The sequence below is a fragment of the Calypte anna genome, chromosome 19, assembly GCF_003957555.1.
Source record: "Calypte anna isolate BGI_N300 chromosome 19, bCalAnn1_v1.p, whole genome shotgun sequence".
In the NCBI taxonomy this organism is placed as follows: Eukaryota; Metazoa; Chordata; class Aves; order Apodiformes; family Trochilidae; genus Calypte; species Calypte anna.
This window is the reverse complement of record NC_044264.1, coordinates 4,431,527-4,447,435: the sequence shown is the minus strand read 5'-3', so window position 1 is coordinate 4,447,435 and position 15,909 is coordinate 4,431,527. Positions and strand designations below refer to the sequence as shown.

The 15,909-nt window shown below is 40.1% G+C and overlaps 1 protein-coding gene across 3 annotated transcripts; it reads left to right on the top strand.

Moving 5' to 3' along the window:
• Window positions 1–1,564: 1,564 nt before the first annotated feature.
• KCTD7 (potassium channel tetramerization domain containing 7) lies at window positions 1,565–14,900 on the top strand. Of its 3 annotated transcripts, XM_030462591.1 has the most exons (6): window positions 1,565–1,629; window positions 3,261–3,372; window positions 5,606–5,798; window positions 6,581–6,750; window positions 7,630–7,808; window positions 8,307–9,321. In XM_030462591.1, the coding sequence occupies exons 3-6, from the start codon at window positions 5,655–5,657 to the stop codon at window positions 8,681–8,683; spliced, it is 870 nt and encodes a 289-aa protein (XP_030318451.1). In that variant the 5' UTR covers window positions 1,565–1,629; window positions 3,261–3,372; window positions 5,606–5,654; the 3' UTR covers window positions 8,684–9,321. The 3 variants fall into 3 exon arrangements, with proteins under 3 accessions (XP_030318451.1, XP_030318450.1, XP_030318449.1); XM_030462590.1 differs by lacking the exons at window positions 1,565–1,629; window positions 3,261–3,372 and adding an exon at window positions 13,816–14,900 and having other exon boundaries at window positions 5,136–5,798; window positions 8,307–8,679; XM_030462589.1 differs by lacking the exons at window positions 1,565–1,629; window positions 3,261–3,372 and having other exon boundaries at window positions 5,136–5,798; window positions 8,307–11,407.
• Window positions 14,901–15,909: the final 1,009 nt, after the last annotated feature.

The following is a 15,909-nucleotide window of genomic DNA, read 5'->3' as shown; positions in this document are numbered from 1 at the left end:
GCACTGCTCATGGCCTGCTTTGTTCAGAATTTTTCACCCCATTTGTTTCATAATGGTTTTGTTCCAAATTTTGTTGTTGTGAGTGCATGTAAACCTGTTTAAAAAAAAACCAAAACACTGATGTTCATGTAGAACTATTACATTTGCACAACTATTTTTTTAAGGTTTAAAAAAATGCAAAGCAATGCCTGTCTCTGAAATTGTTATTCTGTCTTAATTCCAAAACTCCATCTTCGAAGATGTTTTTGTGTTTTCCTGTAGCAGATGGGTTTTAATATACAAAGCTTTCAAGAGTGGTCTGTGCTTGTCCTAAAATACTTTTGGTGGAACAGTTGTTTGTTTTATTCAAATGTGGAAATTGTCAAATGTCTTTTATTTAAAAAAATATGATACTGACATGTACAATTACAATTCAATGATCTTTTTGTATTTTATTTTTCAAAATAAATGCTTTAAATGTGATTTTTTTTTTTATTAATTTTTCTCAGTTAAGATTTAAATAATTGAAGATACTGATGCATTACTTGGATGCAAGATATGATCTAAATATCCTACATTTGGACCTCTCTAAGGTTTGTCATTGAATACAGTTGCTTTTTATAGCTGGGTGATGAAGTTTAAAGAGTATCATGAGGTTTGTTTACTGCAGGAAAAGGCTAATTTTTGTTTATTGAATGTTTCTCTAAAGCAATTATGTTCAGACAGGGTGAAACTACTCCTGAAAAGCCTGTGGTGAGATTTGTATCCTGAAGCACCTCTCAGTCAGCCTGCAATACTATCAGTCAAGTAAGGGCTTTTTGGGGCTGTTTTTTGTCTCATTTTCTGTCCCTTCAGTGGTTTCTTAGCACACTGAAGCTGGCCTCGGAGAACGCTTTTTTTTTTTTTTTTTTTTTCTCCCCAAAAAACCGCTCCGGAATCGGTTTTAGTTTTCCTGTTTCTCTTTTTAAGTGCCTTCAGGAACCAGGTTAATTTCACAATTCCTTTCAGATTTACCAATTTTCCAAAAGTGAGCCCCGTGCATCCCCTAGTGCCAGACCCGGGCAGTGCTGCCCCTCGCCTTCCCCTGGCCCGGCTGCGGTTCCGCCCGTCACACCGGCACCGCGCTCCCCTGCTCCGCTCCTGCCCTTCCCGGTGGGACGATTCAGTACGGAATGATAGTTAACTGCGGAGTTATGGCGTGTTTCCCCTCATAGATAAACTGAGATGAGGGAAACAAACCAAACCCGAGGCGAGAGGCTGTGGGGAGGTAACAGCCCCTGTTCCCATCGCAGCCCCGCCCGCTCGGGACCCGGATGGGTGCTACGTGAGGCGGCGGCCGCCCCCGCACCCTCCCTCAGCGCTCCGGAGCCGCCGCCGTTCAGCAGGTGAGGGCGGGCGGGCCCACTCCTCTCCCGTACGGCGTTTGCCGGGGCGGGCGGGGGAGAGGCGGTGCCAGCCCGGTGCCGGCCCTTCTTCCTCCCTTCTTCCCTCCCTCCTTCCGTCCCTCGGCAGATGTGGCGGCGGGCGGGAGGTGCGGCGCCGGGCTGGGCGCGGAAGACGCGGCGGCGGCTGCAGGTGCTTCCCCCGCGGCCCGGCAGGGGGCATGAGCGCGGCGGCGGCGCCGTTCGGCGGGCACCGGCACCCCGTGAGGTGAGGGGCGGGAGAACCCTGCGGTGGCGGCGGCCTGAGGCGCTGCTCGGGCCTGGGACGGGCGGGGAGCACCGGGGGAGCGGGGAGCTGCTGCCTCAGCACCGGCGGGATGGCGGCAGGAGCTTGGCCTGGGCCGGTCACACCACAGAAAATCAGCTCCTGCATCTGCAAGGCGTGTCTGATGAACTCCATTAGCCTTCAGGCAACTGTGGAGAAGGACCTGGCAAGGCGCTAAGCAACAGTTAATAATTAACTGCCTAATTAATATTTAATTTGTTCGACACCTGGTGTATTCAGGCGTCTAGCTCGGTTTCTGAGCTCTCTTGGGACTGTGCTGCCCCATCCGCAAATGGAAAGCTGCTTCAAGCTGATAAAAGGTTGTCTGTGGTGTGAGGTGCTGTGGCAGGCAGCAGCTGTCGGTACAGCCAGAGCAGGCTGTATTCACACTGGGCAGCCTCCAGTAAGGCCTCTCTGCTGCCCTGTTCCTACCCAAGAAGGTCACTGTGGGGATGAGGCTGCTCCTGGCAGGATGTCATTGCTCTCTGATGCAACAGTGAAGTTAAGTTTCCCTTCATCATACTCTACACTGTCCTTTGCTAATTACCAGAGTTGGTCAGTACATTCAGTTTTATGGTCAAATGCAGAGTACAAATCCTGCAGCTTGGGTATCCCTGCCTTTTTTTTCAGGATGTTTCAGGATGTTCCTTTGTTTCTGACATAAATTCATTAGCATTAACTGGATGTCCTCTTTTTTTGCTTTGTTCACACAAACCTTTGATCATCTGAGTCTCTTGAAGGATGCTATGGAGAGACTGCTAAGTCACTGTCTCATGCTGTGCCCTGACAGGGACCCAGTTTCTCTTGAAAAAGGGAGAACTTTCCTGACACACTGATCGGTATCACCCCAAAACAAACACTTTCTGATCAGCTGGCTTTGAACAGAAGTTTGTGTAGGTTTCCTTGTACTCTGCAATCATTATGTCACTTTTTTATAGGTATGCAGCTTTCCTCACACTAGCATAACTTCTGAAGGTATATATGAGAAGTTTAAACTGACAGAGAAAAGTTGACAGAATGGCAAAGCCTTGAAAAGCTTTTTTAGAATCTTAGCATCAAATAAAACAATGCAGCACTAGGGTTGCTATCACTTCCTAGGGAATGAAGCAAAACTTGCAGGTCCAGTTCTTAGTAAAGCCTTTCTTTGGTGTGTGTGTGTGTGTCTGAGCTGTCCATAACAAAGCTCCGGGAAGTGATCAGTGCCATTTCAATGACAGGTAGCTTGTTAACTGGAAGGAAGCATTCCTGGTAGAGTCAATGGTGCTGACATGTGCTTCAATTAAATATTTGATTTAGAAATCATTTGACTTATTGGTGATTTTTTTCTCATTGACTATCTGTTGATCTGGCCTAGACATATTAAAAAACGAGTGCCTTTACTTAATTAAACAAAACAAGCCCTGTAACTTTAATTAGAGACTTCACGAAGAAATATTTTTTGTGCCTAAGTTATTGTGCGTGCTTTATGGGTAAAGAAGAGGGTATTCCTGTGGGCACATATTCCTCATGAAATGAAATGAGCTAAAATGCATGTCAGAAAACTGGCCATTGATTAGCTTATGTTTTTCTTTTAGGAAGACTCTCTGTTCCTACTGCTGTTTCACTGCTCTGTGTCCAGGGATGAACAGGAAGTGAAGCAAGCCTAGAGAGGAGCTTCAGTTACTTTTAATGAACATCAAAGAACAGGTTAAACTTGTTAATGGTCAATCTTTTCATTTTACTGCTACTAATCTTATTATTGAAATCCTGGACTAATTACGGGCTGAGATTTTACATTCTGAACTCACTATTTAGGTGGTTGCTTTGTGTGAACATTCCAATGGAAAAGATTATTATTATTCAGGTACAAAATTAACCCATGTTCTCTCATGTTTTTTCCTAAACCTTGGTGTCATGTTGAAGGAGGATTATGAAAGAGGAAGCATAATTCCTTTTTCTCAAACCTCTGTTTTTTTGGAGGTCCTTTTTGGTACAGAGCCAAATGGATGAACTTACCCAAAACACATTCTGTGGTCCATGATTCTGATACACTTAATGGAGCTGAATTTTGTTTGTTCAGAGTATGTTCCATTTACGAGAAAGCTATGGGACATTCTTGAAAAATGTGGACAGCTTGAGATTTTTGGTCAGTCTTGAGTACTTCTGAAATGTCTTAAGAGAACTGGAAATAGAGCAGTCAAAGCATTGCTTTCAGGTAGCACAATTATGAATAATGTATTCACAGTAAACACAACCTCACACTCAATTTTGACTTTTTATCTTATAAATTAAGCTTCTGCAAGCTGCTTCTTGAAAATACTTTGCTTACCTCCTTGAAGAAGGACCTTCCAAAATAACCATTGATTTATGTTTATCTGTCAAGCATACTTGATTTGTTTTGATAATTGATGATGTCAGAACAAATGCTGTTTCAGGACAAATGTTACAGTTCTTAGTATGGTGTGGACAGATGAGGAGCCATAACCCTTATTTACTCTGATGGAAAAAATACTGTGAAATGGCAGTCCAACTTCTGACCTGTAAAGAGAAAAAATTCAATACTTAACCTTATCTGAGACAAACCCTCCTAAGGAGCTGCAGTTTAAAAAGATGGTACCTACTTAACCTGGTTTTGTTAGGGTGTTAAACAGGATGTGGAATTCCTGTCCAGATTTTGGTGGGCTGTGCTCACTCACACAGAATGGGGAGGTTTTGGTGTGACCAGCTCTCTGAAGAGTATCTGTCCTGATCAGGAGCATCCCAGTTCTCTCTGGGTTCACTTAGAATTTGGAGCTTTTCCTTTAAGAGCTAAGATCTACCAACAGCCTGATGATGGGCATAGTGGCTGTATTAGCAGCATTAGGAAGGCAGAATAATTAATCATGGCTGTTAAAATTTTATGTACTTTCTGCTTGTTGATTTTGAATGGAAACAACCTTTATGAAACATTTATTTAGTTGATAAATAAATGTACCAGGTGTGCTTGGGCGAATATTCCTTCTCTTTTTACATTTTATAGTAATTTGAGAGAAGCAGCTTGCAGGCTCAGAGAGCTGGATAAAACCTCAGCAGTTTAATATCTTTGTGAGGATGTTGTGATGCCACTGGAGACACCACAGCAGCCCTGTAAACAGAGGCACTTTTTATGTAAGCCAGGGTAAAGAGAACAGCAGGGCTTCTAGTCTTGCCTGCTCTGTTCTTTCAATTATTATTTTTATAATTTTTATAATACAGCTTGTTCTTAGTCTGCCCCATTCTCTGGTTGACAATGGAGTGGGGACAACATTGTAGTTGTTGCTATGCATTTTTTTTTCCGTGCAGAAAAGGAAGGGGCTGAGGAGCATAAAATACGCGGAGTTAAATCCCCGCCTGTCAGATGCGCACGTGTGAGTGCAGTTTTGTTTTCTCTGTCTGGACAGAAAGCTCCATTTCCTCATCCCAGAGGAAACGCTGGAGCTGAGCAGAGCCCGTGCAGCGCCTGTCGATCCAGCTGAAGGTGACAGCCTGGGAGGGAGCTGGGCTGGCAGCAGCAGCTCGGGTGTTGCCCGGCGCACAGGGCCAATGGGAGGCGACAGTCCCCGCCTATCGCGATGGTGGGAGAGGAGCAGCGGCCACCCAAATTCCTCCAGCAAATGACATTTTGCTGCAAAAGCCTGAGGGAACCAATCACACACTGCACCGCGCAGCCAATGGACGCCGGTCTCTTATCCAGGCACCGACTGTAGGACCTTGGTACAGCTCCTCGAACTGCATTCCTGCAGAGCCAGCCCTCTGCCAGGTTGTTTCTCAGGCATCCCGGCTGTGATTCATTTCCCATAATAACAGTGCCATTGTAAATGAGCGGTGTCAGGCCAGGGAGTTACGTGCCTTGCCTGCCTCGGGATCCCCTGGAGCTGGTGGGGAGAGCACCGGGGTCAGTTGGGTCTTGTTTCCCATTTAGCACTGCCACGGCCGCCTACCCAGCAGACCTGCTCAGCAGAGCCAGAGGGATGGTGGTAGTTACGGGGCAGAACAAAGTGAGTGGAGACCCGGATGATGCCATGTCGAGCTCAGATGCAGAGGATGATTTCCAAGAGCCAGCCACTCCGACTGCAACCCAGGCAGGGCAAGCACTACCTCTGCTGCCTCAGCAGGTAAGAGCTCTCTGATGCTATTCATCCGATGAGGTTCAGACATTGCACCACATACTGCTCAGGTGCCAAAGAAATCAGGATAAAGAAATCAGGATTTCTTTGTCAAGGTATTTATGGATATGCAATTCAGTTGCCCTCAGCAGCTAAATTGTTGAATTAAACTAAGTCAGTTGAATTATACTTAAATAGCTTGGCAGAATTACTCAGGATTTCTATCCATGTTTGGGCTGGACAAATAAAAATAAGTGTTTGTTCTGGTACCAAAGCATCTTAAGGTGTGGTATTAAGATTTTAGATGCTGTAAAGCACTGTTTTTTTCCCCCAGTGTATAGTAGTGTAGTGTAAAGGAACTGGTAGCATAGCAACTGAGTGCAAGTCCCAAGGCTGGCCTGGGATTTCCTACTGTGTGGGTGTGTGTGGGTGTGTAAAGGTGGGAAAGGGTTTGGTTTTTTTTCTCTTTCCCCAAGAGAGTCAAGAGGAGTCATTCATACGTATAATAAATATCTGGTATTAAAGTCCAGTGATTACTGCTGGTTTTGATTTCCAACTAAAATTTAAAACATTTACTGATTACACCCAGAAGCCACCCAAAATATTCCAGTTGTTAACCCTTGAATTTCACTGCTTTGTGGCAACAGTCCAGGGAAGAAGCATCTGTCAGACTGAATCCTGTCACAGTGGCAAAGACTGTGTTGTTTCTTCTAGAAGCTGTAACCTTTTTGGCCTGAATGTGTCTGCAAAGGGCTAAAGGCTCATTTCTGAGGATGTGATTGCTTTTGCAGTTTCCAGAAGTTGTTCCACTAAACGTAGGAGGCATGTATTTTACCACAAGACTGTCAACACTCAGACGTTATGAGGACACAATGTTGGCTGCTATGTTCAGTGGAAGGCATTATATTCCAACAGATGCTGAAGGGAGATACTTTATTGACAGAGATGGAACCTACTTTGGGTAAGTACAATGTCCTCAGTAGCAAAATTTTAAAAGTTGCTACTGAAGAAAATTATTTTAAAATAAAAATAAGTTTGGGCACATTTCTTTTTTATGGTAGGTAAATGTGACTTGCATCTGTGCCTTCAAAACATCTCAGGAGGAGAGTATATCACAATTTAAAAACTACTTCTTTTATTCTTAAGCCCTTAAGTTTTAAATATAGCAAAGAAAAACAAGTGATATTTTGAGTTTGTGCATTCATTTGTCTAGAGTATTTCCTTTAAGGTATCACATTTGGATTTTTTAAAGAAGTCTGTATTTGGTATTGCTTTCCATAGGAAGCTTTTTTTGTACAACAGTGTTTTTTTATTGATAATACAGTATTATGATAAAAAAGGAATGGAGAAATATATCTGGGTTTCTTAAACAGTTGGAAACATTGTTTTCAGTGTTGAACAGGATGTAACTTAATAGGTAAAAAAGCATAAGCCTCAGATTTTTTATTTAAAATTATTTTTCCTGGTAGTGCTATATTCCTTCACCTTGATGATCCCTTCTTATGCGTTTAGCCTTGTTTTATGTTTAATTAAACTAACCTTCCTAGTATTCTGTTTGAATTGGTGTGATAGTGCTAGAAAAGGCAAGCAGTGTTGATGGGTTAATAGTCATGGGTCTTTGCCCAGAGCAATCTTTGCAGTTTCTTGTTTCTCCTTTATAGACAATTTCTTAATCTCCTCATCTTGAATTATTTTCAGAACACATTTGGATTGTACCATAATCTGGGGCAGGACACTGTTTCAATAGTATAAACAATTAATATCTTATGTTTCCTCTCATTTCCCAGCTGCAACAGTTTTGGCAAGACCTTGTTACTTAATATTTTTTTCCTTTTTGCAGAGACATACTTAACTTTCTCCGATCTGGTGACCTCCCACCAAGAGAACGAGTGAGGTCAGTTTACAAGGAAGCTCAGTATTATTCCATAGGACCATTGCTAGACAATCTAGAGGATATCCAGCCTCTTAAAGGAGAAAAAGTTAGACAAGCTTTCCTGGGCCTAATGCCATATTACAAAGGTAAATAAACAAAGTTGTATTGACTGTTTCTTCTAACATGAATCAAATGGTATACATGGTATTTTCAGATTTGCTTTCAGCATCCAAACTAATTGCACTGTATTGGAGAAGTTTACTATGTGCTTTTCTGTGTCTGATTTGTTCCTGCTGCATCCAAGGATGTAGATTTTATGCTGTCTTAAAAGGGAGCAGGATCTAGGCCATAACATGCAAGGCTTATTATTAAATGAGAAGGTTTTTCTGCCTCTGCCTCTCTTCCATAGGACCTGCAATTGAGTAAATTTGGGCATATAGTAAGGACACCAAGTTCACAAGATAACTGAGCTTGGTTTAATTACTGTATATCTAGCTTCATGCAGATTCTCCTTGCTGCTAATATTAGGTTAAGAATAACTTATTAAACACTTCAGGAATTCAATCTCATGTGAAAGAACTGCATCTATTTTCTTTGAGCCGGTGCTTCGTTGTCATCTTTGGCTTTTTTTTTGTTTGTTTTAGATCACTTGGAACGGATAATTGAAATAGCAAAGCTTAGAGCCATGCAAAGAAAAGCAAGATTTGCAAAACTGAAGGTCTGTGTCTTCAAAGAAGAGATGCCCATCACTCCCTATGAGTGCCCACACTTCAATTCTTTACGTTTTGAAAGGAGTGAAAGTGAGACAAAGCTGTTTGAACATCACTGTGAAGTAGATGTATCTTTTGGCCCCTGGGAGGCTGTGGCTGATGTGTATGATCTCCTGCACTGTATTGTGACAGACCTGTCTGACAGAGGGATAACAGTGGATCATCAGTGTATTGGTGTGTGTGATAAACACCTGATAAATCACTATTACTGCAAACGTCCTATCTATGAATTCAAGATTACTTGGTGGTGAGTTATTTTGTCCAGAACAGTGCAGGGCATAAAAGGACTTCTAGATGACAATTGCTTGTAATATTTTTTGCAACGTGTCTCTGGAAATGCATTGCTGCTAACATATATTGGAATCAGTCTGCTGAATTGTTGGCTAATGCTTAGCTGCTCAGCTAAAGGGAACCTGTTACAGAGGTTGAAAAAACCTCTGAAACCTTGAAAAACCAGCCTGAAACAAGACTGTTGGCTCAGGTACCTTAACGAGGCACAAAACAAAATCACCTCATGGAAATGATGGGAGAGGAACATCTTAACAGCTTTTAAAAGGTGCCACATACCCCGTGGCTTTAGTATCATAGTCTGCAAAGTGGAGATTGCAGATCTCACCTGCATTATTACAGTGCCAGGGTGCTAATAATGCTGATTACATGTGGTTGAATTTTACCCACTTAGAAATGTTTTAGTGACTACTTCAACTTAACCTGTTTTACAAAAATTGAGTAACAGCACAGAGATTCTGGAAATGTAATTTTGATGTAACAGATAACTTAAAAAGAAAAAAGCATATTCCCTCTATATTATTAATTGTCACAGTTAAGCTATTATTTCTTTTTTTAATTAAGAATCTGCGTTGTTGAAGTTATATTTCAATTTTTTTCATTGTTATAAAAAGGAATAGCAGATTTGGAATATATTCCTTAATGCTTTTAGGAATAATAACTTGTTCATGGAAGACTTGTGCCTGTTTTTAGCCTTAGAAATCCTAAATGTTTACAGTATCTGCAAAACAAAAGAAGCTCTATGGAATCAGGTCATTTACAAAGGTTTTGGTAAATGAGAAAACCCTATATGTATGTTCCTATTAGCAGAAGTAAGAGGAATATTTAATGTTATTGTTTTATTACTGACTTTTTACATTCTGTGATACTTAACTTTGCTCTCTAGAGTTAGACAAGTGCTTCCTTCACCTCATCTTCTTCAGACAAGTCTCAGTTTTAACATTCTTGTTGACCCTTCCTGGTGTAATATCAGGAAAAAAAAAAATGAATTCAACTTTCATATTCAAATATTTCTCCAATTAGATATGGAAGTAGTGAATTCTTTCCACACTGAGACACCCATTGCAGAATCAATCTTTTCAGAAGGTAATTGCTGTGCTCCTAATTCCCAAAATTGAATTACTTTATGTCCAAAACTGAAAGGTAGATCTAAACATCTGAAGCTATTAATGTTTTGTGAGATACAGAATACTCAGTATTTTTCTAAAGGATTGCACTTGAAGAGCCCTCAAAATAAGGAGAGAGGGAAAACAATATTTGCATATTGCATTCCATGGGATTACTTAATCCAAGAATATTGCTTAATTAAATGTTTGACCAATACACTTAAGAAATTTATTAATTACAAGGATAAAATTCTCGGTTACCTGAAGCAATTTTTAGTATAACTTAATGATCAAATTGTCTTGCAAAAAAAGATGTGGGCTCTTTGAATTGTCCCATTTTCTTTATTTATATTTAATTTAGGAATTTTTAGTATATTGTCTCTCTGCATTGAGCATATATCTCAAATGATCCCTTTTCAGATGTTTACTTACAGGGGGTCGTTGTCAAGTGCTGAGTTTCAAGTCCAGAGCTTAAATTGTGAAATGGAGGGAAGGAAGAAATCATGTGCTTTTGAATTTTGTTTAAATTATTTTCTTAAATATTGGCCTTTGAGTTACAAGTTGTACTTGTGTTTGAAAACTCAAAATTAAGTCAAACTGAGACTAGTAAAGTTTCCCTAAACTGAGAGGAAGCTTGTCTTGTTTCTTTGCCACTCTGCTGCCTTGTTTTGTTTTGTTTTGTTTTTTACTAGGGAATGTTCAACTGGAAACTACAATTTCTAATAAATTTAAGATCTTAAAGCTGAGGCTTATAAGGTTTTGGCTGCTTGTACACTCTGACATCAAAGTTCAGAATTTTCAGCATTACTTTATTTAGAGATTGCTCTATGAGAATTACTGATTTACTGAGTTGTTTGTTGTTTTCTGCCACTTCCCATATATGTATTTACATGGGACATAACTCTGGATTGAATTTCAGCACTATTTGCAGAAATGGAACAGTCTGATTTAACAGTTTGGGGGTTTTCTGTTTGGCTGTAAGAATTTTCTGCTATTATTCTAGAGAAGCTATGATGGCAGAATTCCTGTTTCAGTCATGTTTGCTATTTCTCAGTTACAAAATATCAGTGTGCATATGTTTTCCTGTTTATTGCTTACCTAACCAAAAGGTAAAAATTGGTAAGAATCAGTTGCAACTTAACTGAAGTTTTCATCCTTCAGATCCTCCAGAAGACAGTGAACATGAAGTGCAATAATGAAAAAGAAACCATGGATCTGAGCCAACATGTTCTCATTAAATACACACAGTCTGTGCTGTGACTTGTGCAAGTTAACAATATTGTTATTGACCACACTTGTTCTAAACAGTCTTTGTTTACAGTTATTTAGATGATATTGCCTAATATGTGTTCATTTTTTGGCAGAAGCAGAAGAGTTGTGCAGGTAGATGTCAGGGGACTATAATGTAATAACTGGTTTATATACCATTATTGACTTACCTTTTCTTGGCCTGTAGGGTAATTTTTGAAATTCTGCATTTGCAAGAAAAATGTGAGTAGCTTATCTACTAAATCCATGTTTAAGATGATTGATGTTTTTGTATATCATCAACACTTTATAACAGTCTGATTAAACTAAATGCCTAAATACTGCTGCTCTTTAATTACTTTTCATTAAATGTCATTTTTGGTTCCAAAGTGATATACATGTACACGTGTTAGTACCAACTTCTTTTTTTTTCCTTAAATTTAAGTCTCAGATATTTTCAAAGCACAGATTGCCTATCTGGTTGCAGTAATTAGTGTGGTTTTTATGAATACTGGGGGTAATAGTGGGATAGTTATTTAAAAAGAAGAATTGTTAGCTTTTTTTTTTTTTTAAGGTTGCTTTGTGTCTGAAAAAACCATAATAAGACTGATCTTTTTAATATCCCCTCTATATATGCATAGCTTAGTAGTATTAAACAGGGACCAAAGGGAGATGTTTCTATCAGGTCTTACATTCAGTGATGGCCAATTTCTCAACATGTTAAATGTTTCTGCATCTTTTCTACACTGGTAAAGTAGGCAGGATACCTACTCCTTTTCATAAAGCACTCAAAAATTACATCAAAATATGTTCATGTGCAGCATCTGTTGATTCCAAGAGTTAAAAAGAGAATAAATTAAGAATAATGTGACTTTTCACCTTGATGCAGAATTTGTAACTTGAATACCACAGTACACAGCATTCTAATCTGAAATACTTGTTACTGAACCTCCATCCTCCTTGGAGGAAAGTGCAGGTGCTAACATCTTTGATCTGGAAAATCCTTGAGCCATTAGGAAATTCTCTCTTGTCCTGGTGCTGCATGTTTTCTTCTGAGACTGCTCAATGCATTTTTTTTTTTAAAGCTGATTTTAACCCAAACCTATAGTGAGGGATTCCTTTCTGTATTAGTGAGCATCTGGATTCTTTGGTTTGTTCTGGATATTTTCAGGTCTTGATTGTCTGAATAGCAAAAGCAGTACAAGTAAGTGCAGCAGAAAGTTCTGCCTACCCCCTTTTGATGGATTTTTTTTTATTTTAAGTTTTAGGAAGTCTACTTGGGTGACACCTCATGATGTAATATATGCAAATACCTGAGTTTGTTAATGTGGATATTTTTGAGGTTTTGTTTTTGTTTAGTTGTGTAATGCTCTTTCCTGAAACTTCCTATCAGTGTTAGGGTTGAGTTATTGGTTTTCTGAGAAGCCTGCTTATGCCTTAGATATCCCCAGCCCTTACTCTGCAAAATTACTGATCCCAGAGGTGTTCAATATATTAAAAAAGTAATGGCTTTTATGGTTACAGGGAAATCAAGACTGTTGATTCTCAACCATGAGTCGATGAAGAGAATTGTTACTTGTTAATCCCATTTCAGTCTCCATTCTTCTGCTTGGCTTGGATGTCTGTCACTTCAGCAGTGAAACAGAGTAGTCACAGGGTTGGGTCAGGCTCACACAAGTCCTTGAAGGCTCAAGTCAAAAGACATCTGTCATGTGAGAAATGTCCTGGTTTGCAGAAGCACATAATCTGGCCTTTACTGAAGTGATTGTTCAAATTCCATCAAACTTGGAAGGATCTTGGTATTTTAAACTGTTCTAAACAATGGCTTTGTTAAACCCTACTCTGCTTTGAGCTGGCTTGTGCCAGTGTATGTATTGTGAAAGACAGGGAGCTTAGACAGTCCTTCTGTTTATGGTCCTTGGTGTATCTGTGTTTTCCTTGTGAAATCTGAAGCTGAGTGAGGTTGCTGATCCCTGCCACTTGGACCTGAGATAGCCTGTTTCAAGTGTATCCTGGTGCATTGAGCCACATGCTGTTTTTTTTTCAAAAATCAGAAGGGAGTTAGTTCTGCAGTTTATCTCCCCAGAGACTCTTCCACATCTCCATTTGTTCAATGAAGTGTAGAGAAATAAGGAGATGAGGTGTCTAGCCTGAAAATTCCCAGAGAGGTAATGACTCTGGATTCTCCCTTCATCCTCACCCCTTTACCTTTAAGATGCACAATTCTGTGTGCAGGAAATTTAATACTTCTTTCTGCTGCGCCCTCAAATTTGTTTGCAAGGTGAATGCTCAGTCTGTTTTAAACTGAAGGGATTTTCAAAATATTATACTATGGTGGCTGATAGTTCCCATGGGATCAATAGAAATCTTACTACTGACAAAATTATCTGAATAAATTAATTTTTAAAATAATTGCATAATACCTTTAATTTCACTCTCCTGCTTTATTTTTGTCTAAAGACTGTTAAGAAATGTGAACTCTCCTTTTAAGGGCTTACATCTGTTTTCTAGTAATAGGTATTCAGGTTGAATACCTGTATTTTAGGGATTGAGGGCTTTGTTTATTGCTTGCTATGGGCTGAAGGATAACTGTGTAATCAGTCTTGGGTTTGCTTTTTTCCTTTTGGAAAAATAATTTCCAATGTGATCAAAATTGATGATTTTCTAGCTTTGTTTGGCTTTTGCAGCTCCTGGGAGCCTTCCTGCTCAACTTTATTTTCACTGCTCATTCTTGTTTATAGATGGCCTGGGAGAGGTGACACGATGAGGAAGATGATGGAAGTGCCAACAGGGCAAGTCTCTTGTCAGAGCTGATTGTTTGCATTGCAGAGTGTTCTTCCCATTTTATTTCAACTCTTGTGCTGTGTGAGGCAGAGGAACATCCATCACCATTTATGTGAGGTCAGGCAGAGGATCCGGTCCGAGAGCGCATCCAACCTTGGCTGTGTTCATCCCTTTTCTGTGTAAGTTCCATTATATTGTGATGGATAGAGTCAAGTGGGTGGGACAATCCAGTGGCTGGGGATTGCACTGGGGAATACAGCAGGAAGAGGGGAGGTGGCTGCTGGGTCACACTACTTGGATTTCAGCATTGTTGTTCAGAGGTCTGAGGCCCGTTATGCCACAGCTTATGCTTTGGATCTTTCATTTTTGCATGGCAAAGCAGAGTTAATCAAGTCTGGGATGCAGCAGCCTAGCAGGTAAGAGAAGATTTGAGAGCAAAGGATGTAGAAATATCTTAACTCATAATAAATCTCCAGAACAGGATATTTATTTCACTGTCTTCATTTAATAACTGTTTTACTCGACAATTTATAGAACCCACTGGCTTTAAGTTACTTAACTGAACCTGGAGTTGTATTGATCTCTTTGGTTATTTGTAGGTAAACAGTTGTAAATGTCTTCAGGTTGTTCAGGTACAGGATAGAGAACCCAAGATAATTCTGAGGTTTGTACTATGGAAACATAATTTAATTTAACAAACAAATTTTAAAAGCTCCAGTCTTTCATTATCTTTCTGCAACTAAGCTAAATTTCAGAGGGTAATTACATTCTGTTATCTCATGCATATAGTCCTCTGACTGGAAATTGCTTTCCAGAACAGCAGTTCTTACTCGTTTTACTTACACAAGCTTAGTATAAGTTTACCTACACTTCCACTGTGACTTTTATAAATGGATTTTGGTTTGCTGAATTATAAATCGTATGTGTCTATGCATTGTAACCCGTAATGCCTTTGAAAATCCAACCTGGATGCTAATGATCAGGGTTTGGAATTGTCTCCAAATGTGTTGTATTTTTGATGTGTGATATTTAATACTGTGGGTACTGTAGTGTATTATTTCTTACTATGGTTTTGCTTTTTTCAGTTCAGGTAAAATACAGTCTGTCTTTTTAATTTAAAATAGAAGACAAATGTGGATATAAATTTTGTGTTGTGCAATAAAAGTATGTTACACTGAAAACTGTTGGAAATCTGGCTAGTCTGGTCTGCAGCCATTGTAGCCCCCTCCTCACCTTGCCTGTGATTTTAGTTTTGCATGGCTGCTAATGAAAATTCAGACACCAAGACACTGTCCCAGGCTTCGTTTAATGGCACCAGCCACTGATTTGTTAATCAACACTTCCTTAACAGATGACACTTAGGCAGGATTTGCAGTCTCCTGGGGAAGAGCTGCTGGTATCAGATCTTCTCAGTCCTGCTTCCTTCCCTCCATACCTGTTCATGTGAAACAGCACAGAAAGGTCTGAGTAGCTGTCCCTGCTTGTGCAGTGCTTGAAAAGAAAGTTGTTTGGATTTGCTTAGGCTGTGTTCAGAAGTGTTTCTGAAGTAACTAAAATACCATTTCCCTTCCTGTGTCTTGCCAAAGCAATCCCTGCTTTTATGGCTGGATGTTCCTCTTCTAGGACAAGAGGCAATGGCCTCCGGTTACTCCAGGGGAGGTTTAGATGGGGTGTTATGAAAAATTTCTTTACTGAAAGAGGGAAGCATTGGAACAGCCTCCCCAGAGAACTGGAGGCATTGCCATGCCTAGAGACATTTTTTAAAAAAGGCACTTTGGGAGGTGGTTTAGTTGGCATGGTGGTCTTGGGTTGACTGTTGGACTTGATTATCTTGATGGTCATTTCCCATCTTAACATTTCCATGACTTTATGTATAGCCTCTGTCTGTGTTGAGCTGTGCGGGGAAGAACGCTGAAATCAGCACATGACAGCACTGTAAATGAGCAGGGAAAGAGGAATGAATGCGTTTTTAAAGCAGTAGTTACTTCTCTTTCTGCTGCAGTCAGCATAACCTGACTGGCCTTGCCAGGGCCTGGATGTGAGGTGCAAAC